This window comes from Oncorhynchus clarkii, chromosome 25 (genome assembly GCF_045791955.1).
Source record: "Oncorhynchus clarkii lewisi isolate Uvic-CL-2024 chromosome 25, UVic_Ocla_1.0, whole genome shotgun sequence".
NCBI lineage: Eukaryota > Metazoa > Chordata > Actinopteri > Salmoniformes > Salmonidae > Oncorhynchus > Oncorhynchus clarkii.
In genome coordinates this window covers 13668694-13694852 of record NC_092171.1, presented here as the reverse complement: position 1 = coordinate 13694852, position 26159 = coordinate 13668694, and the positions used below count along the sequence as shown (strand labels likewise).

At 44.1% G+C, this 26159-nt stretch overlaps 1 protein-coding gene across 4 annotated transcripts; it reads left to right on the top strand.

The window, feature by feature from the left end:
* Positions 1 to 4207: 4207 nt before the first annotated feature.
* Positions 4208 to 24729, top strand: LOC139383726 (cytospin-A-like). Of its 4 annotated transcripts, none has more exons than XM_071128283.1 (11): positions 4208 to 4489; positions 5473 to 5594; positions 6525 to 7070; positions 7208 to 7284; positions 19621 to 20168; positions 22162 to 22258; positions 22495 to 22561; positions 22677 to 22849; positions 22994 to 23110; positions 23206 to 23265; positions 23369 to 24729. In XM_071128283.1, exons 2-11 carry the CDS (start codon positions 5555 to 5557, stop codon positions 23456 to 23458), a joined length of 1815 nt encoding a protein of 604 aa, XP_070984384.1. In that variant the 5' UTR covers positions 4208 to 4489; positions 5473 to 5554; the 3' UTR covers positions 23459 to 24729. The 4 variants fall into 4 exon arrangements, with proteins under 4 accessions (XP_070984384.1, XP_070984386.1, XP_070984385.1 ...); XM_071128285.1 differs by having other exon boundaries at positions 4246 to 4493; positions 7211 to 7284; XM_071128284.1 differs by having other exon boundaries at positions 4251 to 4489; positions 7211 to 7284.
* Positions 24730 to 26159: the final 1430 nt, after the last annotated feature.

The window sequence follows — 26159 nt, the reverse complement described above, 5'->3', positions numbered from 1 at the left end:
AAAAAAAGAGATCCTTGATGAAAATCTGCACCAGAGCGCTCAGGACCTCAGACTGGGGTGAAGGTTCACCTTCCAACAATTTTAGAATAAGGCTGTAACTTAACAAAATGTGGAAAAAGTCAAGGGGTCTGAATACTTTCCAAATATAAATATACTACTAACTAATAATAAATACTACAGTTCTACAAAGGGAATACTTGCATATGGTGTGTTTGGGTTGTACAGCGAGGTGTTCGAAGTCCCTTTGATCCAACGCAGATTGTTCTTATGGGACCTTTCACATCTCTTCTTGAGCGTCATCAACTTCTTTGTATCCAAACGGTAATAGACATTCATGGACAATCGTTGTGCCTGTATTCCTACTGCAGCAGCACGGTGTTGAATATGAGACATCCCACAGACACAGGTTAGCTAACTACAGTGCCTTAAAGTATTTTTATTTTGTTACAAACTGAATTCAAAAATGATTAAATACTTTTTAAGCACCCATCTGTACGCAATACCCCGTGATGACAAAGTGAAAACATGCTTTTAGAAATGTTTGTCAATTTATTGAAAATGAAATACTGAAATATCTCATTTACATAAGTATTCACACCCCAGAGTTAATACTTTGAAGAAGCACCTTTGGCAGTGATTCCAGATGTGAGTATTTCTGGGTAAGTCTCTAAGAGCTTTCCACACCTGGATTGTGCAACATTTGCCCATTATTCTTTTCAAATTTATTCAAGCACTGTCAAATAGGTTGTTGATCATTGCTAGACAACCATTTTCAGGTCTAGATTTTTCCAGTAGATTTAACCCTCCTGTTGTGTTCCGGTCGAATTGGATCGTTTTACAAATTCTCTCTCTGGAAAATGTAGTTAATTTAATCTGATTGTCAGATTACTTTGTCTACACAGGGCATCTGAACACACAAAATACATTATGATGATTTTCATTACAGGATGTTTTCTTTTTCTTTTGTACACCTGTGGTGTTCCCGGTTAAATATGACCGGTCATTAGAAATGAATGGGTGAGACTACAATTAGTGTATAAAATTGAGTTCAGGCACATGTCCATTCATCAGATGGAAACACTTCCTCTCCCAGACCCCCACATGCATGTGTGTTTGAGCGCACGCACACACACACACACACCTCACTCCCTTCTTGGCTTGCATGGCAACCCCCACAGGAACCTTTCCCCAATAGAATCTTTCCCCCACGGGAACCACGCCTGTTGGCATTCTCACAAACAATCGCTGCATTGTTTCAATAATAAATATAACTTTTCTCGCAGCTCTGGTACATAAAGCTTTTTTGAGGCCTTGCTCACAATTCATTCTGTGGCAGCACAATGACCAAGCGATATACTGTATGTGAGGCTCTTGATCAATCTTTGATCATGACTCTGGTGAGGAGGAGAGAGGCCAGGAAACTGACAGTGAAGATGCATTAGAGGAGGAAGTGTCAGAAGTTGAAGACAACACAGAATATGATCCAGACCAAGAGACATCCGATGTGGAACAATCCAGTGATGAGGAAGAGGGCCCTGCTGAGGTTATTGTTATATTCCGGTTGAGAGGTGAGGTCTGCTGTTGGCTGAAAATGTTATCAGCATGACCCCAGGGCCAACGAGATACGCTGCTTCAAACTGTTCCTGACAGAGTCAATCGAAACTATAGTGATGAACATGACCAACTTGGAGGGGAGATGCATTTACACAGACAACTGGAAGGAGGTAGACCAGACAGACGTCCAAGCATTCGTGGGTCTCTTGATTTTGGCTGGTGTGTTCAGATCCAGAAACAAATCTACCACCAGTTTATGGGATAGAGAATGTGTCAGTCAATTTTGGGTGCCACTATGTCACTCCAGACATTTCACGTGTTGTCACGATTGATTCGCTTTGACAACCGTGATACAAGACCAGGCCGCCATCAACAAGACAAGCTGGCAGCGATCAGAGAGGTTTGGCACAAGTGAGTGGAGCGCCTGCCACTCATCTATAACCCAAGTCCAGACATCACAGTGGATGAGCATCTGGTCGCTGCCCATTCAAACAGTATATGCCAAGCAAACCGTCTAAATATGGAATAAAGATATGGGCAGTATGTGATGCCAGGACAAGTTATGCCTGGAACATGCAAGTTTACACTGGGAAACCTGCTGACGGTATTCCTGAAAGGAAGTAGGGGAAGCGAGTGGTCCTGGAAATGACTACAGGTCTCCAGGGGCACAACATAACATGTGACAATTTCTTCACCTCATATGCTCTTGGTCAGGAGCTGCTAAAAAAAATTACCATGGTGGGGACGGTCAGAAGGAACAAGCCGGAGTTGCCTCCTGCCTTACTCACTACCAAGGACAGGGATCGTTTTCCCTCTGAATTTGCCTTCACCATTACACACACTCTTGTGTCCTACTGCCCGAAGAAAAAGAAGAATGTGCTTCTGATGACTCTGCACAGGGAGGACAAGAAACGCAACGCTGTCCTGGATTACAACAGGAACAAAGGGGAGTTGATAGCCTTGATAAGGTATGTTACTTTTTATCTTTCAAGTCTCATGTACTTTTTTTCGATTACCAGATTGTTTTATCTGCACCATAAAAATAAGACATGTTGTTGTTTGGTGAAATGCTCATTGAATTTTTGAACCGTATGGAGTCAATTCTATTCATTTGTTAGCTAGCTTGCTAAACTTGGCTTATAGTGGTATTAGCAGGCACCGATATGGCCAAATTTATCACCAAATTGTACTGTTGAACAACTCTGCCTCCTGTAAAAAGAGAGGTCATATTGCTAGCTAGCTACCGACAGCAAAACAACTTACTAGTTTGTCATTTGCCCACCTGAGTCCTGGACTAACTTGTCTAAGCTGCCCCCGCTGCATGCTGGTCTCGCAATTTTTTTCTCTCACTGTCGCAACTCCTCTTCCGTGTATTCCGGCTCAAATAAATAGGGCTGTATGTTTCCATGTAAAAGAACATTTGTAGCTAATTATTTAGCAATCTCGGAGAGACAGTGCACGATAACATAGCTCCAGTAACTAGTAACCAGTAACTTGAATTTACCTGCAAAAAATGAAATGGTAATCAAGGCAAAGGTAAGAATCTCTGGATTAACTATCTAACGTTAGCTAAATGTAGTAATGAATAAATTGGCTACATTTCTTTTAATTGACAATACCTGTTTAGCAAAGGTTTCAGCTAGAGATGATGTGCAGGAGCTTGCAGGGATTTGTAGTTTAGCATGATGTCTACTCTGATGTTAATTAGCATTTGAATATGAGAGTAAATAGAGCCGATATATACTGATAAAAGTCACCTTGTCCAAGAGAGATTTATGTGGTTATCAAAACGTCACATGTAAGTCTACATGAATCACAGCCCTTGTTTTTTATGTTTCTAAAATCCCCTGGGAAAACTGAATGGTGTAAAAACGATTGGAACCATTTCCCTGTTTGACCGCTAGGTTTTATGGGTATTATGACTCATGCAGTGGTACTCTATGGCTCTATTGAACAAGGACAACCATATCTACTCTCTGCTAGCGTGATCGTGCAATCTGCGAAACACAGACACAATAATTGCTACAAAACATGACCATTCAGTTTTAGATCTGACAGCAGGATCAATCAACCAATGACATCATTGATTGAACTCTACCGGCTCGAAAATTCTAAAACACAGCTGTAGTGCATAATTGTCTGAAACACCCTCCATCAATCATAATTACGCAGGGAAATTGGAAAAACACCCTACATTGTGTCTAGCAGTGAAGTTCCCTTTAAAAATCTACCTAGAACCATGATTAATAAAAACCAAACATTTAATGTAAAGCCCAAAAGGTAGGCTACCATTATGTCAGATCGTGAAATGGTTGTTCAAATACGATTTTACCTGGCCAAATTAGATGGCCTGCAAAAAATAGGAACTACATTTTTCATGCACAAAACATCAACGTGGACCAGATTGATTGACAGCTCTCCATTCCCACTATTCATTGTCTGCAGTGAAAATTCTCTTTCTTTCGATAATTATTTGGTCATTTATCTGCAGAAAAACGTTGTTTTGAGCTCAAAAAGCAGTAGCAGCAGTATGCAAATCAGGGAGACAAATTAACGGCTCTTTCACCGATGCTATTATTTTCCCTGCGTTCACCAAAAAGATCCGTTCGCGAACGACCAAATCACTATTGCATACAAATAGAAGAGCGCAATTATGCTCCTAGTGGCCATGGGCAGAACTGAGAGCTTACTGTATCAGAGCAGAATGGAGGAAAGTTAGGTGAAGTTGATAACGATGAAGATGCATTAAGTTCTGTTACAAAATACTCGCCACATTACATATTGGGGGTTCTCATGGGAGAAACAAGTGTATAGGTCTACTTCACCTTGAACAAGCGGAGTTGGTACGTTTGGCTACTTCATCCTCTTTCGTGGTACGCACTCCCCGCATTGACAAAGAGGACAGATCCAGTGCGCGGTAGGCTACAGCGGGAAGGTAGGTGAGGAGGAGATACGATTGATTACATTTGCACGAGGAGGAAAAGAAAGGGATACAAATAAATAATTATACCTTAAAGTTTAAAGGGTGTGTAGGCCTACAGTTGATTAAAAAGCTTGATAAATGCATCGCAGTTTGGATAGAAAGACGTGTGTCTCAGATAACTTTCAAATTTCTTTGAGATGGGTTTCGTGTTGGTAGAAAAACTAAATATTTTCTATTCTCCTCCCTTGTGTAAATATAAACGTTGAGTTTTAGTATTTTTGATAAGACGACTGAGTTGCGCCTGTAAATTAATTTTAGGGGAAGGTGCGGTTCTCTAACTCTAGGGCTACATGCATTCAACTTAATTTGGCTATTAATCATCCAATTTAGATATTGAAATGGGCCTTCGTGTCTATTTAACATGGGAATCAATTCAAACGCCCAAAGCCACTGAGGTTTGAATGATCTCCGTCATTAGTCAGCTACAAATGAGAATTAATTAAAGTTGAGAACGCTGGCACGCTTTGGACAGATGTCACTGACAGATTAGACGACCAAATTCATGATACGGGCACTGTTTTACTACAATTGAGTTGTGGGATTCTATTGTCATCTGTTCTATCCCTCACTAAAATGTGCTTTGGTTTGTTGCAGACTTTTTGTTTTCCCCCGAAGGTGGTGCAACATTCAAATGAACATAGATGTCTATCTAAGATGTCTATCTAATGTTTAGTCTGGATATACACTCATGTCCTCACTCTCTCTTACTGGGCCTCTCATACAGGAGGGTCAGATACAAGTGACTGCTTTCCATGTGAAACAAGTAATATTTTCTCATTGCAGTTCTCTAATCACTTTTAATATAGATTGGTGTCTCACCAATTGCTGTGTGCGGAATGTGTTATTCATTGGTGCATCATTTCCCTTGTGGAACATTACATAACAGCGCAGTGCCATATTAGAGATGATTAATCGCACTGATTGCTGTTGTGCAGGTCTCCTCTGCAGCCTCAGCTCTGTCCAGAGAGCCAAGAAAGGCCAGGGCCACTGGTGTGTTGTCTACTTTCCCACTGCATCATGGGTAACTTCTCCAGCAAGGACAGCCATGGACCCACAGGTACCCTCTGCCCCCCCGTACACACACACACACTCCTTACTTAACCTGTCAACCCTCCTGATGTGCTGAACAGCTGTCTCTGAAGTCTTTTGACTTTTCCTTCAGTGAACAAAGACAGCATACCCAGAGTGATGCTCACATACCTATTTCAGCTTTTAGTCAATGGTGAAAAGACCGAATGGGGATGGACAGAGAGGCATTAATAGAGAGTAGGAATGAGACGAGGGAGTGAGGAGAGACTGGATCCATCTCTGCATTTGTGTTCCCCAATCTCCAGAGTGTGTGTGGGTCAGGGGGTAGGAATCTTGGCTTGGTTCCTGTGTGTGTGTTGCTCGGTGGTCATTCTCCTCGCGTCCCCTTGCGATTTGTCAGGCTTTGCTACCCAAGCTGTGATGAATCTGCAGAATTCCCCGGCTCAGCACAAGGGCAACGGATTAATCATGGGAAGCCTAATGCTGGCGGACTGACGCATACACACATTATGGCTTGGAATGGGTGAATAGAAGTCAGCGGTGGAAGTTACGGCCAGTCACTAAATTTGCTGTGGGTTAGATTGACATGATTATGATGCATCACTTTCCATAACTTGTATTGTGGAACTCTATCAGGAATTATATGAATTAAGCCTAGGGAATATCTGTTTAAACCAAGGACAAAGGAGGATTTAGGGTCAGTGGTGGTATAGATCAGCAGCACAGAGCAGAGGAACGTGTGTCTCCTGACAAGCAATGGCCCATTCATCCTGAGAATGACGGCCTGAGTATTGTGGGGGGTTGACGGTCTGGATTAGTCATCAAGGCAGCATTGCATGCCATCACACGATACATGCCCAACCAGTGACCACTGCACTCAATCTCTCACCCTCTCGTTGTCTGTCTGTCTGGCTGTGTCTCTTACTCACACTTGTGCTGTTACTCTTATTCTCTCCAGGGCCCAACTTGGATGTGTTCCACACCCCCCCTACTTCTCCAGTGACCTCCACCCTGCCTGCTCTCACTCAGATCACACCCTCTACACCAGGCCAGCCGGTCCCAGCCACAGCTCCGGCTCCAGCCCTAAGTGGGAAGAGACTACTACCCTCCCTGCCTGTCAGCCCAGGCTACTCTGTGATTGGTCCTGGGCTTATCTCCCTGCAGGGCAAGACAGGAAGTGATGCAGCAGCGCCTGAAAGGCGGGTTGTGATGGGGCGTAATGGAGGCCCCACCTGCTCTACTCCCAGGAGTCCTGTATCCCAGGGGAATAGCTCAATGATTAGCCACACCAAGAGTCCTCCATCTCTGGATAGCCCCTTGTTTTCAGCCGGCCCGGTCAGCCCCTCTGACCATAGCTGGAAGGAAAAGGACAGTGGACTGAGCACATCCATGCTGGAGGTCCGTAGGACTGCAGACAACCAGGGAGAGCTGGAGAGACTGGTGGAGGAGTGTAGGACAGCACTGGGTCTCAGCCCCAGTCAGTATGCTGCTCTGAGCAGCGCGGGTAAGAGCAGCACATACTGTACGTAGACATTAACAGACCCTCTTTCTAGCAATGCCTAAAATAATCCCACAATGCCATATTTCTGAAATTTTTCTCTTCTCCTCTCTCTCACTTTCTTTTTCTCTCTCCCCATCTAGTAGATGTATTGAAGCATCTGCTAGTGGAACGTCAGAAGTTGACCGTAGAGGTCCAGAGTCTGAGGGAGACCATGCAGGTGAGAAAGATTAACAAGACATTCCAGTAAACAATGAACTGACCTGTTTTCAAATCAGGAAACAGATTCTACATAGTGTAACCCTTCAGCTTTAGTCCCAGATTGACTTGTGCTTTAGCCAACTCTTCTAACTATTGTTGTCATGCCATCGACTACCTTTGGCATGACAACAAAGGAACACTGCAGAGAAGAGTTGGCTAAAGCACAAACAGATGTGGAGCGAGGGTCACCATTGCTACAAACTCAGACAATAGAACATGACAGATTCCCTTCCTTTAATCTAAGTACTAAGCTCAGGTGTGTTTTTAGGTTGGACAACTACTTTGTTTTAGGTGTAGCTACTATTCTTTATTTAGCATTTGTCTAAGTACACTGAATAAAAATTATAAATGCAACATGCAACAATTTCATTGATTTTACTGATTTACAGTTCATTTGAGGAAATCAGTCTATTGAAATAAATTCATTCTTTAGGCCCTTATCTATGGATTTCACATGACTGGGCATATAGATATGCACAATTGTCCTCTCAATGGATCTTGTCACTGTATTTTTGGGCATTCAAATTGCCATCAATAAAATGCAATTGTGTTCGTTGTCCGTAGCTTATGCCTGCCCATACCGTAACCCCACCGTCACCATGGGGCACTCTGTTCACAACGTTGACATCAGCGAACTGCTTGCCCACACAACGCCAAACACGTGGTCTGCGGTTGTGTGGCTGGTTGGACGTACTGCCAAATGATCTGAAATGACATTGGAGGCGGCTTATGGTAGAGAAATGAACATTACAATTTCTGGCAACAACTCTGGTGGACATTCCTGCAGTCAGCATGCCAATTGCACACTCCCTCAACTTGAGACATCTGTGGCATTGTGGTGTTTGACAAAACTGCACATTTTAGCGTGGTCTTAAATTGTCCCACACACAAGGTGCACCTGTGTAATGATCATGCTGTTTAATCAGCTTCTTCATATGCCACACCTGTAAGGTGAAGGGATTATCTTGGCAAAGGATAAATGCTTACTTACAGGGATATAAAAAATGTGTGCACAAAATTTTAGAGAAATAAGCTTTTTATGCGTATTGAACATTTCTGGGATCTTTTATTTCCACTCAGGAAACATGGCACCAACACTTAACATTTTGCATTTACAGCTGAAGTCGGAAGTTTACATACACCTTAGCCAAATACATTTAAACTCAGTTTTTCACAACTCTTAACATTTAATCCTAGTAAAAATGTCTTGTCTTAGGTCAGTTTTCCTGGTCATTATGGCCAAACAGTTTTTTATTTTGTTTCATCAGACCAGAGGACATTTCTCCAAAAAGTACAATCTTTGTCCCGATGTGCAGTTGCGAACCGTAGTCTGGCTTTTTTATGGCAGTTTTGGAGTGGCTTCTTCCTTGCTGAGCGGCCGTTCAGGTTATGTTGATATAGGACTTGTTTTACTGTGGATATAGATACGTTTGTACCTGTTTCATCCAGCATCTTCACAAGGTCCTTTTCTGTTCTGGGATTGATTTGCACTTTTCGCACCAAATTATGTTCATCTCTAGGAGACAGAACTCTTCTCCTTCCTGAGCGGTGTGATGGCTCTGTTGGTCCCATGGTGTTTATACTTGCGTACTATTGTTTGTACAGATGAACGTGGTACCTTCAGGCATTTGGAAATTTCTCGCAAGGATGAACCAGACTTGTGGAGGTCTACAATTACTTTTCTGAGGTCTTGGCTGATTTCTTTGGATTTTCCCATGATATCAAGTAAAGAGGCACAGTTTGAAGGTCGGCCTTGAAATACATTCACATGTACACCTCCAATTGACTCATGATGTCAATTAGCCAATCAGAAGCTTCTAAAGCCATGACATACTTTTCTGGAATTTTCCAAGCTGTTTAAAGGCACAGTCAACTTAATGTATGTAAACTTCTGACCCACTGGAATTGTGATACAGTGAATTCGTGAAATAATCTCTGTAAACAATTGTTGTAAAAATGACTTGTCATGCACAAAGTAGATGTCCTAAACGACTTGCCGAACTATAGCTTGTTAACAAGAAATGTGTGGAGTGGTTGAAAGACGAGTGACTCCAACTTAAGTGTATGTAAACTTTCAACTGTATTTTTGTTCATTGTACGTGGAGAGGTGTATTGGGGAGAGTTTTTGGTGGATAAATTTAGAAACAAACAGGAAATTACACAATCCCAGAGGCAGAGGTTGCAGCTGGGGTTTACCGCATGTAACTTAGCTCAGGAGATAACAACAAAAGACATCCTGTCATCTCCACCCAGAAATAGAACAGAGCAAGGGCCTCTGGGAGACGCAGTCCTGCTAAATGGCCTCTTCCTGTCCTAGACCCCTCCTGAGATCCTGAGGAGTCAAGGAGAAAATGCTCTAAGATAATCTTGATCTCCCCTTTATGCACAAACACACACACAAACTGTACATACTGTATATACATACAGTGCCTTCAGAAAGTGTTCATACCCCTTGGCTTAGTCTACATTTAGTAGTGTTACAGCCTCAATTCAAAATTGATTTAATTGATTTTCTTGCTCATCTACTCACAATACCCGATAAGGACAAAGTGACAACATGTTTCTAGACATTTTAGAAAATTTAATGAAATGCAGAAATATCTGATATACATAAGTATTCACACCCCTGAGTCAATACATGTTAGGCTCACCTTTGGCAGCGATTCCAGCTGTGAGTCTTTCTGAGTAAGTGCTTTGCACACCTGGATTGTACAATATTTTTACGTTTATAAAAAATAATAAAAATCTTCAAGCTGTTAAGTCTGTTGTAGATCATTGCTAGACATCCATTTATTTTCATGTCTTGCCATAGATTTTCAAGCCGATTCAAGTCAAAACTAACTAGGCCACTCGGGAACATTCAATGTTGTCTTGGTAAGCAACTCGTGTATATTTGGCCTTGTTTTAGGTCAGTGGTTCCTAAACACTCTTGGTTAATGTACCACCAATTACATTTTTGCTCTGCATGGAGTACCCCTGAAGTACCCCATCGTGCATTTTACCAGTACGCCTATGGTCTCATGAGTCTTCTCAAGTACCCCTGGTTGGGAAACACTGTTTTACGTTATTGTCCTGCTGAAAGGTGAATTTGTCTCCCAGTGTCTGTTGAAAAGCACACTCCTCTAGAAATTTGAATGTGCTTAGCTCTTAGTTTTTTTTAGGGTAAAAACAAAGCTATCTTCCCGGTGACAAGCATACCCATAACATGATGTAGCCACAACCATACTAGGAAATATTTAGTGGTACTCAGTGCTGTGTTGGATTTTCCCCGAAGATAACGCTTTGTATTCTTTGCTACATTTTTTGCAGTTTTCTTTAGTGCTTAATTCAAACAGGATGCATGTTTTGGAATGTTTTACTCTGTCAATTAGGTTAGTATTGTGGAGCTACTACAATGTTGTTGATCCATCCTCAGTTTTCTCCTATCACAGCCATTAAACTCTGTAACTGTTTTAAAGTCACCATTGGCCTCATAGTAAAATCCCTGAGTGGTTTCCTTCCTTTCGGGAAACTGAGTTAGGAAGGACGCCTGTATCTTTGTAGTGACTGGGTGTATTGATACACCATCCAGTGTAGTTAATAACTTCACCATGCTCAAAGGGATATTCATTGTCTATTTTTTTTACCCCATCTACCAATGTGTGCTTTTCTTTGCGAGGCATTGGAAAACCTCCCTGGTCTTTGTGGTTGAATCTGTGTTTGAAATTCACTGATCGACTGATAATTGTATGTGTGAGGTACAGAGATTATTTAGTAATAGAAAATAATGGTAAACACTATCGAATCAAATCAAATACAAGCCATTTTTACATCAGCAGATGTCACAAAGTGTTAACCAGAAGCCAGCAAGCAATGCAGACGTAGAAGCATGGTGGCTAGGAACAACTCCTCTTCTGGCTGTGTCGGTTGGAGATTATAGGACTACATGGCCATTAAAGCCAGATTGTTCTTCAAAATGTTCAAACGTTCATAGGTGACCAGCAGGGTCAAATAATAATCACAGTAGTTGTAGAGGGTGCACCAGGTCAGTACCTCAGGAGTAAATGTCAGTTGGCTTTTCTCTCGCTTTCCTGCTCTGTCCCCCGTGCCGCTCTCTCTCTCGCTTAACCATACCGCTCGCTCCCTCTCGTTTTTTCCCGTGGCGCTCTCTCTCTTAACCATACCGCTCGCTCCCTCTCGCTCTCCCGTGACGCTCTCTCTCTCTCGCTTAACCATACCGCTCGCTCCCTCTCCCGTGCCGCTCGCTCCCTCTCCCGTGCCGCTCGCTCCCTCTCCCGTGCCGCTCGCTCCCTCTCCCGTGCCGCTCGCTCGCTCGCTCCCTCTCCCGTGCCGCTCGCTCGCTCGCTCCCTCTCCCGTGCCGCTCGCTCGTTCGCTCGATCCCTCTACCGTGCCGCTCGCTCGCTCGCTCCCTCTCCCGTGCCGCTCGCTCCCTCTCCCGTGCCGCTCGATCCCTCTACCGTGCCGCTCGCTCCCTCTCCCGTGCCGCTCGCTCCCTCTACCGTGCCGCTCGCTCCCTCTCCCGTGCCGCTCGCTCCCTCTCCCGTGCCGCTCGCTCCCTCTCCCGTGCCGCTCGCTCGCTCCCTCTCCCGTGCCGCTCGCTCGCTCCCTCTCCCGTGCCGCTCGCTCGCTCCCTCTCCCGTGCCGCTCGCTCGCTCCCTCTCCCGTGCCGCTCGCTCGCTCCCTCTCCCGTGCCGCTCGCTCGCTCCCTCTCCCGTGCCGCTCGCTCGCTCCCTCTCCCGTGCCGCTCGCTCGCTCCCTCTCCCGCCGCTCGCTCGCTCCCTCGTGCCGCTCGCTCCCTCTCCCGTGCCGCTCGCTCCCTCTCCCGTGCCGCTCGCTCGCTCTCCCGTGCCGCTCGCTCGCTCTCCCGTGCCGCTCGCTCGCTCTCCCGTGCCGCTCGCTCGCTCTCCCGTGCCGCTCGCTCGCTCTCCCGTGCCGCTCCCTCCCTCTCCCGTGCCGCTCGCTCGCTCGCTCGCTCCCTCCCTCTCCCGTGCCGCTCGCTCGCTCGCTCCCTCCCTCTCCCGTGCCGCTCGCTCGCTCGCTCCTTCTCCCGTGCCGCTCGCTCCCTCTCACTTTCCCGTGCCGCGCTCTCTTGCTCCCGTGCCGCTTTCTCGCACTCTCTCACTCCCGTGCTCTCGAGGCATGGGAGCGGGAGAGCGGCACTTGAGGGAGAGCATGCTCTCGCGCTCTCTTTCTCCCGTGCCGCTCTCTTGCTCCCGTGCCGCTCTCTTGCTCCCGTGCTGCTCTCTCGCGCCCTCTTGCTCCTGTGCTCTCGAGGCTCTTCTCACCACCCCTCCCTCTCTCCCTCCCTCCCTCAGGCACTCAAACGACCACACAACTGTTGCTCCCTCCTGATCCCACCTCTGCCCTTCGTCTTCCCTGTCTAGCCCCTCTTTCCTGTCCTTTGCGTCCACTCCTCCTTCTCACCAAGCCAATGTCCCGTTCATCCACCCGGTCTCTTTCCCTGTCTATTGCGCCTGTCCATGTGGTTGGGTATGTGGGCTGATCTTTTCCCGTGGATTAAATAGCTCTCAGATCTGCTCTGGGATCAGTTCCGGTTGGACAGTGCTGCAGATTTCCAGGATTGAGCTGGTTTTGGCTCTGAAACTGAGGTTGAATATGTTTACATGCCAAATGAAGGTTGTGGGTCAAATTTGCAATGCAGAATAAATGGTTGCGACTGGGGAGAAGTTAGATGTCTGGGGGTGGAGGGTAGAAGCACTGTCTTTGATCTAGATGTGTCTAGTGTGGGTGAGTGTATCCACAGGCCTTGTAGGGACTGCTGTTGAACTGAGTTGGTCTCTTAATGAGTATCAAGAGTGTATGAGAACTGGTTGTTCAATACACCCAAGTGAGTGTGGAAAGTTGCAGAAAACCCACGGCAGGTGGGGACACAGACTCAAGTATGCATTAGGGGGTCTGGGTGTGGAAGTGAACGGAGGCTTGGGGACAGACGGATGGTTCTCTCTGTCTCTCTCACACATACACCAGCTGAGAGACACACAACTGGAATAACCACAACCGTCCTGGAGAGACTATGCGGCATGTGTCACTAGGGATTCCCGAGAGGGAGTATGTGTGTGTCTAAGGGAGAATCAACAGTGTTATCTCTCTGTGTGTGAGGAGTGCCCCCTCCTGTTTCCAATCTAAGACGTGCCCTATTTGGACAAACTGACAGTTAGTTAGCTGTACAGGCAGGATGCAGATCAGAGGCTACTACAGGACGGGGTGGTTTAGTCTAATGGTTTCCCATTGTGTTCTTGTCTCCCATCTGGCATTATGAGTTGCATCATGTGTACTAATAAAAAGCACTTTGTGTCTGCTGCCATAAGGCAGTTTAAACTCTGAGGCTTTGAATCAAAGAATGTAAGAACGGGTTCAGTGGTCTAAAGTTTACTGTGTTAGAGAGAGCGGTGAACTTCACTTTGGTTGTGTTGGAAGAGAAATGACTAAGGAGAGGTGTGTGTGTGTGTGAGTGAAAGAGAATATGCTCTCGTGTGTGTGTGTGTGTGTGTGTCCGTCCAATGACGACATAATAGACCCCAGCTGTGGTCTAGAGTCGCCGGTCAGATGAGGAAACGAGCTGGCTCCAGTCTCTCCTCCTCCGCGTCTCTATCCATTTTTCATTTAATTACCAAACAAGGCAACCCCTCCACTCCTCCACACTCCCACATTTCTCTGCGGGGTCACATTGCAATGCTCTCACACCCATTCTGCACTGATTCCATCTGTGCATGTTACTTTATGTGCCGTTGCATGTTTGGTAACTGGATAGTGCTGTATTTCGGCTGCTCTCAACAGATTTTCTCAGTGGTCCTTATCATTTTACCTTTTGGCTCAGCAACTCTGCTTGAGAGCCTGTTTTATTTCTACCTTTTATCCACAGGGCAGTGTTTGTGCATGTCCAAAGCTAGGGCATGCTCTCAGGGTGTATGTTTGTCGATAGTGGCGTTCTCACCTGGTCTCCTCTCCTGCATCTGCACTCAATAGAAAATAATATGTGAAGAAAACCTGGCGGAAGTTTACTGGTACGTTACGTCGGTGCAGCTCTTTATAATATCAGTGCAAGTGAGGTAACACGCGGACTAAACCGTCTCCACGCTTGCATCCGACGATTTATAATTTTTTTGTCTATCCCCACCGGACACGTTCGTTACACGCAAAATAGCAAAACCAACTGTGAACCATCTGTATTAAGCCTAACAAAAGATATAAACACAACATGCACCAATTTCAAAGATTTAAAGGAAATCAGTCAATTGAAATAGTCATTAGGTCTTAATATGTACGGTGCCTTCAGACCCCTTGACTTTTTCCACTTTTTTGTTACAGCCTTACTTTAGAATGTTCCCCATCAATCTACAAGCAATACCCCATAATGAGACATTTTTTTGCAAATGTATTACAAATTTAAAAAACATCACATTTGCTTAAGTATTCAAACCCTTTTACTCAGTACTTTGTTGAAGCACCCTTAGCAGCGATTACAGACTTAAGTCTTCTTGGGTATGACGCCACAAGCTTGGCACACCTGTATTTGGGGAATCTCCCATTTTTCTCAGCAGATCCTCTCATGCTCTGTCAGGTTGGATGGGAGCGTCGCTGCACAGCTATTTTCAGGTCTCTCCAGAGATCTTCGATCGGGTTCAAGTCCAGGCTCTGGCTGGGCCACTCGATGACATTCAGACTTGTCCCGAAGCAACTCCTGCGTTGGCCTGGCTGTGTGCTTAGGTTCGTGGTAATATTGGATGGAGAACATTCGCCACAGTGAGGTCCTGAGTGCTCTGGAGCAGGTTCTAAATCAAGGATATCTCTATACTTTGCTCCGTTCATATTTCCCTCGATCCTGACTAATCTCCCAGTACCTGCCGCTGAAAAACATCCCCACAGCATGATGCTGCCACCACCATGCTTCAGCGTAGGGATGGTGCCAGGTTTCCTCCAGATGTGACGCTTGGCACTCAGGCCAAAAAGTTAAATCTTGGTTTCATCAGAACAGAGAATCTTGTTTCTCATGGTCTGAGAGTCCTTTAGGTGCCTTTTGGCCAACTCCAAGCTGGCTGTCATGTGCCTTTTACTGAGGATTGGCCTTTGTCTGGCCACTCTACTATAAAGGCCTGATTTGGTGGAGTGCTGCAGAGATGGTTGTCCTTCTGGAATGTTCTCCCATCTCCAGAGAGGAACTCTGGAGCTCTATCAGTGACCATCGGGTTCTTGGTCAACCTCCCTGACCAAGGCTCTTCTCCCCCAATTGCTCAGTTTGGCCGGACGGACAGCTCTAGTAATAGTCTTGGTGATTCCAAAGTTCTTCCATTTTAAGAATGATGGAAGCCACTGTCTTCTTGGGGTACCTTTTTAAAGCTGCAGAAATGTTTTAGTACCCATCCCCAGATCTGTACCTCGACACAATCCTGTCTCGGTGGCCAACGGACAATTCCTTCGACCTCTTGGCTTGGTTTTTCCTCTGACATGCACTGTCAACTGTAGGCCCTTATACAGGTGTATAAGGGCCTACAGTATACAGGTGCCTTTCATCATGTCGAATCAATTGAATGTACCACAGGTGGACTCCAATCAAGTTGTAGGAACATCTCAAGGATGATCAATGGAAACAGGATGCACCTGAGCTCAATTTTGAGTCGTGTCGCAAAGGGTCTGAATGGTTCTGTTTTTATTTTTGTACATTTGCCAAACAATCTGTTTTTGCTTTGTCATTATGGGGTATTGTGTGTAGATTGAGGGAAAACAATTTTAATCAGTTTTATAATAAACTGTGGAAAAAGTCAAGAGGTCTGAATACTTTCCGAATACACCGTATTTCACATGACTGGGATTACAGATTTGCATCCGTTGGTCAGATACCTTAAAATAAAAAAAGTAGGGTCGTGGATCAGAACCAGCCAGTATCTGGTGTACCCACCATTTTCCTCATGCAGCACGACACATCTCCTTCGCATAGAGATCCGTTCTATTTTAACGCTTGGCTACGCATACTCGTTTAAGCAGTTAGGTCGTGTTTGGTTTATTTTGCTATGCTTGCTTCACGCAGCGCGGTCAGTTTGGTTAGCATGTTAGTTGACGAAGCCACTTTGCGACACACAATCTGGTATTGGTATCTTTTCTATCCACCCATTCTCGTGAGTTTACTGTATGTAATAGCCTGCTGCATTGCTGTGGTATGATTTCTTCTCCCTGTGTTCAACTTGTGTGATTCATTAGAAATTCAGCAATAACCTCAGTGAATCATAGCCCCTTTTGGAGTAAGGGCAGTAAACAAGTCACACATTCCAGGTTAGTGGATCTGAGCCAGTGCACCTGAATGGGGCCAGGGCTGTTTACAGCAATGCGTTTGCACAGGTCTCGATGTGGCTCATTTGATTCGCTAGATCCACTCCTCTAAACATGCTAAGACTTGCCTCCGTCTCATCCCATCCAGCTGTTAGTTTATGAAGGCCAAATGGACATTTAATCATTTAAATCGTATAGTCTCTAGAGGTGCTGTGTATGATGTGATGCTGGCAGACGGGGCCTGATTAAGAAATCTTTGGCAATGTGGCGTAGGCTACAGTTCAGCAGAGGCGTTTTTTGGATTTCCACACATGGGGATTTTGATTTTAGTCTTAGAAAAAAATCTGATAAAAACTAAAAAAATGCATTTCATGCAATTCTACGTAATTTACACGACAGGAGACATTAGCTGAATCTTTTTTTAATACCACCTAAATGAGTGGCTACTCTGACAAACTGAGATCAATCTGGTCTTGAAGCGACACATTAGGAGGATATATATATATATATATACACACACACACAGTTGAAGTCGGAAGTTTACATACACCTTAGTCAAATACATTTCAACTGTTTTTTTCACAATTCCTGACATTTAATCCTAGTAAAAATTCCCTGCTTTAGGTCAGTTAGGATCACCACTTTATTATAAGAATGTGAAATGTCAAAATAATAGTAGAGAATTTATTTATTTCATCACATTCCCAGTGGGTCAGAAGTTCATATACACTCAATTATTATTTGGTAGCATTGCCTTTATGTTGTTTAATTTGGGTCAAATGTTTTGGGTAGCCTTCCACAAGCTTCCCACAATAAGTTGGGTGAATTTTGTCCCATTCCTCCTGACAGAGCTGGTGTAAATGAGTCAGGTTTTCAGTTCTGCCCACAAATTTTCTAAGGGTTTGAGGTCAGGTCTTTGTGATGGACACTCCAATACCTTGACCCTGTTGGCCTTAAGACATTTTGCCACAACTTTGGAAGTATGCTTGGGGTCATTGTCCATTTTGGAAGACCCCATTTGCGACCAAGCTTTAACTGATGTCTTGAGATGTTGCTTCAATATATCCACATAATTTTCCTTTCTCATGTTATCTATTTTGTGAAGTGCACCAATCTCTCCTTCAGCAAAGCACCCCCACAGCATGATGCTGCCACCCCCGTGCTTCACGGTTGGGATGGTGTTCTTTGGCTTGCAAGCCTCCCATTTTTCCTCCAAACATAACGATGGTCATTATGGCCAAACAGTTCTGTTTTTGTGTATGTAGTTTTAACTAAAAGTGTATGTATGTAAACGTCTGACTTCAAGTGGGTGTATGTATGTATTGGACTCATCAGACCAAAGGACAGATTTCCACCGTGTTTCTTGGCCGAAGTAAGTCTCTTCATCTTAGTGGTGTTATTTAGTAGTGGTTTCTTTTCAGCAATTCGACCATGAAGGCCTGATTCACTGTCTTTGATCAGTTGATGTAGAGATGTCTGTTACTTGAACTGTGACGCATTTATTTGGGTTGCAGTTAACTCTAATGAACTCTGCAGCAGAGATAATGCTGGGTCTTCCTTTCCTGTCCGCATGAGAGCCAGTTTCATCATAGCACTTGATGGTTTTTGTGACTGCACTTTAAAAGTTATTGAAATGTTTTGAATTGACTGACCTTCATGTCTTAAAGTAATGATGGACTGTTGTTTCTCTTTGCTTATTTGAGCTGTTCTTGCCCTAATATGGACTTAGTATTTTACCAAATAGGGCCATCTTTTGTATACCACTCCTACCTTGTCACAACACAACTGATTGGCTCAAACACATTAAGAAGGATAGATTCCTTCTTAATTCCACAAATAAACTTTTAACCAGGCACACCTGTTAATTGAAATGCATTCCAGGTGACTACCTTATGAAGCTGGTTGAGAGAATGCCTGGAGTGTGCAAAGCTGTCATCAAGGCAAAGGCTGGCTCCTTTTGAAGAATTTCAAATATAAAATATATTTGGATTTGTTTAACACTTTTTGGTTACTACATGATTCCATTTGTGTTATTTCCTAGTTTTGACGTCTTCACTATCTTCGAATGTACAAAATAGTAAAAATTAAGAAAAACCCTTTCCAAACTTTTGTCTGGTACTATATGTAGGAGCTTCCACTGCTCAGATGAGGAAGTGGAGTTGTCCTTTTTAGTTAAACTATACTAAATAAATTCACGTCACCAAATAATTGGTTAAAACACAGTTTTGCAAAAAAGGTCTACAGTAGCCTCAGCAGCACTCTGTAGGGTAGCACCATGGTGTAGCTGGTGGACAGCTAGATTCTGTCCTCTTCTGGGTACATTGACCTTAATGCAAAACCTAGGAGGCTCATCATTCTCATCCCCTTCCATAGACTTACACAGTAATGATGACAACTTCCAGAGGGTGTCCTCCAACTTATTAGAGCTCTTGCAGGGTGAACTGACATCTTGTCCACCCAATCAGATAATTAATCTAGTACTGAAAGCATAAGCTAAAGCTAGCTAGCAGTGCATAAAATGTTGTGAGTAGTTGACTCAGATGGAGGGAAATTTTATCGCTACAGCATAGAATAACAATTCTGTGCTTCCAACTTTGTGGCAACATTTTGAGGAAGGCTCTTTCCTGTTCCAGCATTACAATGCCCCGTGCACAAAGCGAGGTCCATACAGAAGTGGTTGGTCGAGATCGGAATAGAAGAACTTGACTGGCCAGCCGGAGCACTGACCTCAACCCCATCGAACACATTTGGGATGAATTGGAACGCAGAGTGTGAACCAGACCTCCCTAACTCTCTTGTGGGTGACTGGAAGCAAGTCCCCGCAGCAATGTTCCAACGTCTAGTGGAAGGCCTTCCCAGAAGAGTGGAGGCTGTTAGAGCAGCAAAAGGGGACTCCATATTAATGCCCATCATTTAGGAATAAGATGTTCGATGAGCAGGTGTTAACATACTTTTGGCCTATGGATTGTTCTTCATAGTAGATAATTGTCACTGTCTTCCTTTCTGCAGACTGAGAGAGGGGAGTGGCAGCAGTTCCAGTCTGACCTGCAGGTGGCAGTAGCGGTGGCCGACCGGCTGAGGGCCGAGGCCGAAGAGGAACTGAGCGTGCTCAGAACGGCTCAGAAGGATACAGAGCGAGAGCTGGCGGCTGCCCAGCAGAGATGGGAAGAGACTGATGGGCAGCTGGTCATCCTGCGAGGAGAGCTGAAGGAGAGCAGGCAGAGACTGGCCCACCTCACCCAGAACCAGGGGCCAGGACAGGCCAAGACCCAGGGCAAGGAGAGTACCACTGAGGAGATAAGCACACCCGAGCCCCAGGAGGGAAGCCACCGGGGCCGGGAGAGGGGAATCAGCAGGGTGGGCCAAGGAGGAGATGACGAGATGGGGAAGAGGAGCCAGGAAGAAGTGAATAAGAATGTGGTTGTGGAAGAGGCTAGGACGGACACTAAGGTCGTGGCCAACCGGTACTTGATGAAGGTGACCAATGAGGAGAGGAGTGCAGAGGAGGGGTGTGATGTGAGGGAGACGCGACGGATGCTCGCACAGGAGAGGTCAAGGTGAGTACCAGGATGACTACCTGTTTGAAGGATTTCAACTATACATGAACTTAAATTAATGTTAATGTCCATGATTTTATATAGCTGTCTATTCTAGCTACAGTTGAAGTCGGAAGTTTACATGCACCTTAGCCAAATACATTTAAACTCCGTTTTTAGGATCACCACTTTATTTTAAGAATGTGAAATGTCAGAATAATAGAGATCTATTTCAGATTTTATTTCTTTCATCACATTCCCAGTGGGTCAGAAGTTTACATACCCTCAATTAGTATTTGGTAGCACTGCCTTTAATTGTGTAACTTGGGTCAAACGATTTGGGTAGCCTTCCACAAGCTTCCCACAATAAGTTGGGTGAATTCTGGCCCGTTCCTCCTGACAGAGCTGGTGTAACTGAGTCAGGTTTGTAGGCCTCCTTGCTCGCACATGCTTTTTCAGTTCTGCCCACAAATCTTCAGTAGGATTGAGGTTCGGGCTTTGTGATGGCCACTCCAATACCTTGACGTTGTTGGCCTTAAGCCATTTTGCCACAACTTTGGAAGCATGCTTGGTGTCATTGTCCATTTGGAAGACCCATTTGCGACCAAGCTTTAACATCCTGACTGATGTCTTGAGATGTTGCTTCAATATATCCACACAATTTCCTTTCTCATGATGCAGTCTATTTTGTGAAGTGCAACAAAGCACCCCCACAACATGATACTGCCACCCCCATGCTTCACGGTTGGGATGGTGTTCTTCGGCTTGCAAGCTCCCCCTTTTTCCTCCAAACATAACGATGGTCATTATGGCCAAACGGTTCTATTTTTGTTTCATCAGACCAGAGGACATTTGTAAATGTACGATCTTTGTCTCCATGTACTGTTGCAAACTGTAGTCTGGCTTTTTATGGTGGTTTTGGAGCAGTAGCTTCTTCCTTGCTGAGTGGCCTTTCAGGTTAAGTCGATATAGGACTTGTTTTTACTGTGGATATAGATACTTTACCTGTTTCCTCCAGCATCTTCACAAGGTCTTTTGCTGTTATTCTGGGATTGATTTGCACCAAAGTATGTTCATCTCTAGGAGACAGAACGCGTCTCCTTCCTGAGCGGTATGACGGCCTGCTGGTCCCATGGTGTTTATACTTGCGTACTATTGTTTGTACAGATGAACGTCGTACCTTCAGGTGTTTGGAAATTGCTCTCAAGGATGAACCAGACTTGTGGAGGTTTACAATTTTTTTTTCCTGAGGTCTTTGCTGATTTCTTTTGATTTTCCCATGATGTCAAGCAAAGAGGCACTGAGTTTGAAGGTCGGCCTTGAAATACATCCACATGTACACCTCCAATTGACTCATCTTGTCAATAGCCTATCAGAAGCTTCTAAAGCCATGACATTTTCTGATATTTTCCAAGCTGTTTTAAAGGCACAGTCAACTTAGTGTATGTAAACTTCTGACACACTGGAGTTAGAACATAGTGAATTCTAAGTGAAATAATCTGTCTGTAAACAATTGTTTGGAAAATGACTTGTGTCATGCACAAAGTAGATGTCCTAACTGACTTGCCAAAACTATAGTTTGTTAACAAGAAATTTGTGGAGTGGTTGATAAATGAGTTTTAATGGCTCCAAATGAGTTTTAATGGCTCCAACATAAGTGTATGTAGACTTCCCACTTCAACTGTAAATCCAGACTGATTTTTGATAATTTGTAAATCATAAACAGAGTTGCATAATCAGACAAATCGTTGTCAGGAGGGTTGAGCGCTGGTTGGAATGGAACTGATGTTCAGGCGGGACCCTTGAGGACATCGATTTGTAAAGAACCATGTTAACTTATTTTACTACTGGTACTGAAGGTGAAAGCTGAGAATAAAGTGTTTCAACAATGGTTAGCTTTGCTATCATGTCTGACCCCTGATGAGCTGAACAACAAATGGTTCTTCTCTGATCAGTGTGTCTGTGTGAGTTGAGTTCATCCAGTAATATCAAAGGGCATTCCATGATTTCACAGAAGCCTTTCCAGACTACCCGTGTCTTCAGACTCTCCCACTGTACAGAATGGAACATCCCAGTCCAATACTGCCACAATAGTTGGGGCTACATTCAAGGTAGACCACTTAGAATTTGGGGTCCAACTGCTAGTCTGTGTCTCATAACCCTGCAAATATATAACCATTACTATTCCAGCAGGTGGCGTCATTGCAATAGTTAGAATGTGTTTTGTGATCGACTAACGCCTTCACATGTTTTTGAAATATTGAGGCACAACAATAAAATGTAAGGAATGTATGGTACAGTATGTAATAGTGTATGAATAGATATGATCTATGTTCTCTCACTTCAGAACCAAAGCCAAACCAGAGGGAGAAGAGAGTTGGAAAGGCAAGGCAGCTGGTCCAGCACTCACACTGGTGTGTTTTGTGTTCCCCAATCAACCACGTGTCAGTGCGTTCGTTCCTACCACGACCCCGTGATCAGTAATGTAGCAGGTAGAATACATTCTACTGTCGTTTGTGTGTTTTACAGGGATAGAGGAGGAGGCATTGAACCAGTACAACTCTGCCCTGACAGACCTGCCCCCTAACAAGGCTTCTAAGACCAGGTCTCAGGACAGCTTCAGTCTGCTGCTGCGCCGCCATGGCGGCTCCAAGAGGAACTCTCTGCTGCGCTGGTGTCAGAACCGCACTCAGGGCTACAAGGTACCGTAACGCGATGTTTTTGAACGGGGTCAGGAGAAAGGCTGCTCGGTAAAGAGAATGTTGGAACATTCCATATGTAATCAGTAAACACTCATTATGATACTTTCTTCACCCTTTTTCTGCCCACGCTCACTCTATTTACAGAATATTGACATCACTAACTTCAGCAGTAGCTGGGCAGATGGTCTGGCCTTCTGTGCTCTGTACCACACCTACCTCCCCTCACGTATTCCCTACTGCACCCTTAACCCTGACAGCAAGGTGGGTAACACACACATGCATAGCACACTTGAATGCATTGCACACACACCTATTGATTAGCCTGTCAATCATGGTGCTAATTCTTTTATCCATAGAGGGAGAACCTCAGCCTGGCATTTAAGACTGGAGAGAATGTTGGAATCACAACATTACTTGTGAGTCGAGTCTCCGTTAATCAGAAGCTGTGTTAGTGTCAACTCAATAGTGACTCAATAGTGAATGAGATGCTGCCGTATTGAAGTCCTCTGTGTTTTACAGACCATGGAGGAGATGCTGAGGGCTGGAGGACCAGACTGGCAAAGGGTTCTGGGATATGTGGAGAGCATGTACCATCACTTTGAGATGTAATGACTGTGTGAGGGAAGCCTCGGAGGGAGTTACAGTTCACTACTACTGGTTGAAGGAGAGGGAGTGGAACTCACCCTTCTACTAGCTGAGATGGTCATTAACCAGGTCTCCATCCAACCAATTCATGTGGATGAATTACCTGACGCATGAAAATGACCGGGTTGATGGAAAGAGGAAATGTTGGTACAATTTCATAAATTTCGACAGACCAGTTTTGTTCAACATGGTGGGATACTTTTGTGTCGGTACAATTAATTATGCGAGAAATGGTGTTAGAAACACTTTTTGTGTTCTAATATTGATATAATAATCAATCAATCATATGGTAAATATGGTCACGAAATTATGTGGTGTGGTCCCACTACGACTCGGGAAAGCATGCAGTTTATTAAGCCACAGGTTAAATAAGTTATGAACTTCACAGGGGGGGTGAAAGTGCACTGTGATAAGCTTGATGCTCCTTTCCAATACATTTCGAGGGTCTTATTCTGATGCTTGGCTGCCGTTTTGACAAATAATCTCGATCTTACCCATAATAATCTCATCATGTAGGCCTAGGCTAGCCTATACCCGCACTGTATCTGCCAGCTGTTAGCTAGCACACACGTGCCAAAACCAGAGTGGGTACTTTTGCTATATAACGCAACAGTTTTTGGACAAAACCATCGGTAGAGTTGAAAATGCAATGGGAAACCCATTACTTTTTTAAATTCAGTACATGGGAGTTTAAGCGCAAAATATATTTTTATATGTACTAAGGTCATCACGCACAGCATGTAATCCGCAACAAGTCAGTTTGATGGAAACACATCTGTGGGGAGAAAATGTGCCTATTGTTTTCATACAGATTTTATAATATTCACATGAAAATCTGTGGCCAATTGGATGGAAACCTAGCTAGTGATTGGCATCTAGTGAAAGTTAGGGTTTGTTGGCACAACAGAGCCCCGTTGTGGTCAGGAGTGCAGGTGCCATTTTTTTCAGCAGTACCTTCTTAAGCTGCTGATTTGTGTGCAGTGCCTTTTTTTAATATCAGTTTTCCATTCCAAAGATTTTCATGTTTTCTATCAGTTTTTAGGACTCTGTAAATATGCACTTTTATAAGCACTTTGATGATTGTAATTTAAAAGGAAAGGGATGCATATATATATATATATATATATATATACAGTCTGTCTTGCAATCCGTGGATGCTTATACGTAACTAAAATGTGATCGCTGACTATGTTGCCAAAGACGCAGAATAAATAAAATTGTCAATATAAAGCTAACATTGTTTGTTCTGTACGAATTGCTTTATCAGAGTGATTTGACTTGGGATATCTAAATACATCTAATGATTGCAGGCTTGGTCCTCCATAATCAAAGGTGAGACCTTGTTTGGTCTTGCCTTTGTCTCCATCCACTGGTGTCTTCAAAGCTGACAAGCTATACCCATAGTCGCGCACACACACTGTACACACACGCAATGACCGTCTAGGACAACGTCACACATAGCCGCTGCCCTCTTGACATCAAGATCACGTCCATTTAATTACTTATTTGAATTAATCATGACAACCTTGAGACATCTGAATAATATTACTCAATAAGTCATCCACAATAGCTCTCGGCTAGGGAGTTGTTTTGCGCCAAACTAACATTTGTTCCAAGTGGGTGATAGTGAAAAAAGTTGATTTTAATGTGTGCAATAAAATATGCTATGATCAAATTCTTACAAGCCTATCAGAATTTGGCATTATGGGTGGGATTGGTGCAGGTTGGAGCCATAATGATGTGTTGGTCTGGACTACAACACAGCAGAGAAGACATGGAGAGATTTGGCTCCTGGGAGTTTGTGTGGCGCTGGCTGTCATTTCTGCTCAGGTCTCCTCCAGGTAATGAACCTTGAATTTGAGCTGATGGAAACAAGACATTTCTGTGATTTATTATTTGAAATATTTCGCCATGTCCGTAAATTGAATTTCTCTGTCATGTAGTCTAGTCATTATTATAGGTACTCATTTCTGATAGTCATAACTCATAGGAGCCAAGAAGCAAACATTTTTGGAATTTCAATCATGTAAAAAAATATGTTGACATTTTACTGGTTGCTTGAACACTTAGTGTTTGTATCCCAGCTGATGTAGAAGTCTCTTGCTCTCTCTCTCGCTCATATGAGCACTACGTACCTGATCTCAGACCCCAGTGTGTTGTGTCCGGAGACCCCTACCTCCCTAGCTGTCACCATCCTCACGAATGACCCAGTCAGGGTCACAGCAGAGCTGACCAACGGCAACACCGGCCTGGTCCAGGCAGAGTGCGCTTTCAGAGGATGTAACAGAGGAATGTTATCAGTCTATATCATCTTTCAAGTTATCTTGAACTTTCTCTTTGTTAGGCAACAAACATGGTTGCTGTTTTTTTCAAAGGTGTGTTCTTGATCTTCCTCCTGTGAGTTTTATTTTTTTTTTAATATCTGAGCTGGTCAGTGGTGGGTAAAGGACTATTGATGACACAAAGTATACATGTTTGGCCAAGTATGACTAATCTAGGTTATTACAGCCTAATTACACAGAAATAAGATGAACTCAATGACGCATGACACTTTTTCTTTTCAATTTCCCACATGTTCTGAAGCCATCTTTACACTTTTCAACATGTGAGTGTAAATATCTATAGGCTTGGAATTTTCAGCTGATTCTCCACAAGACAAGATGTA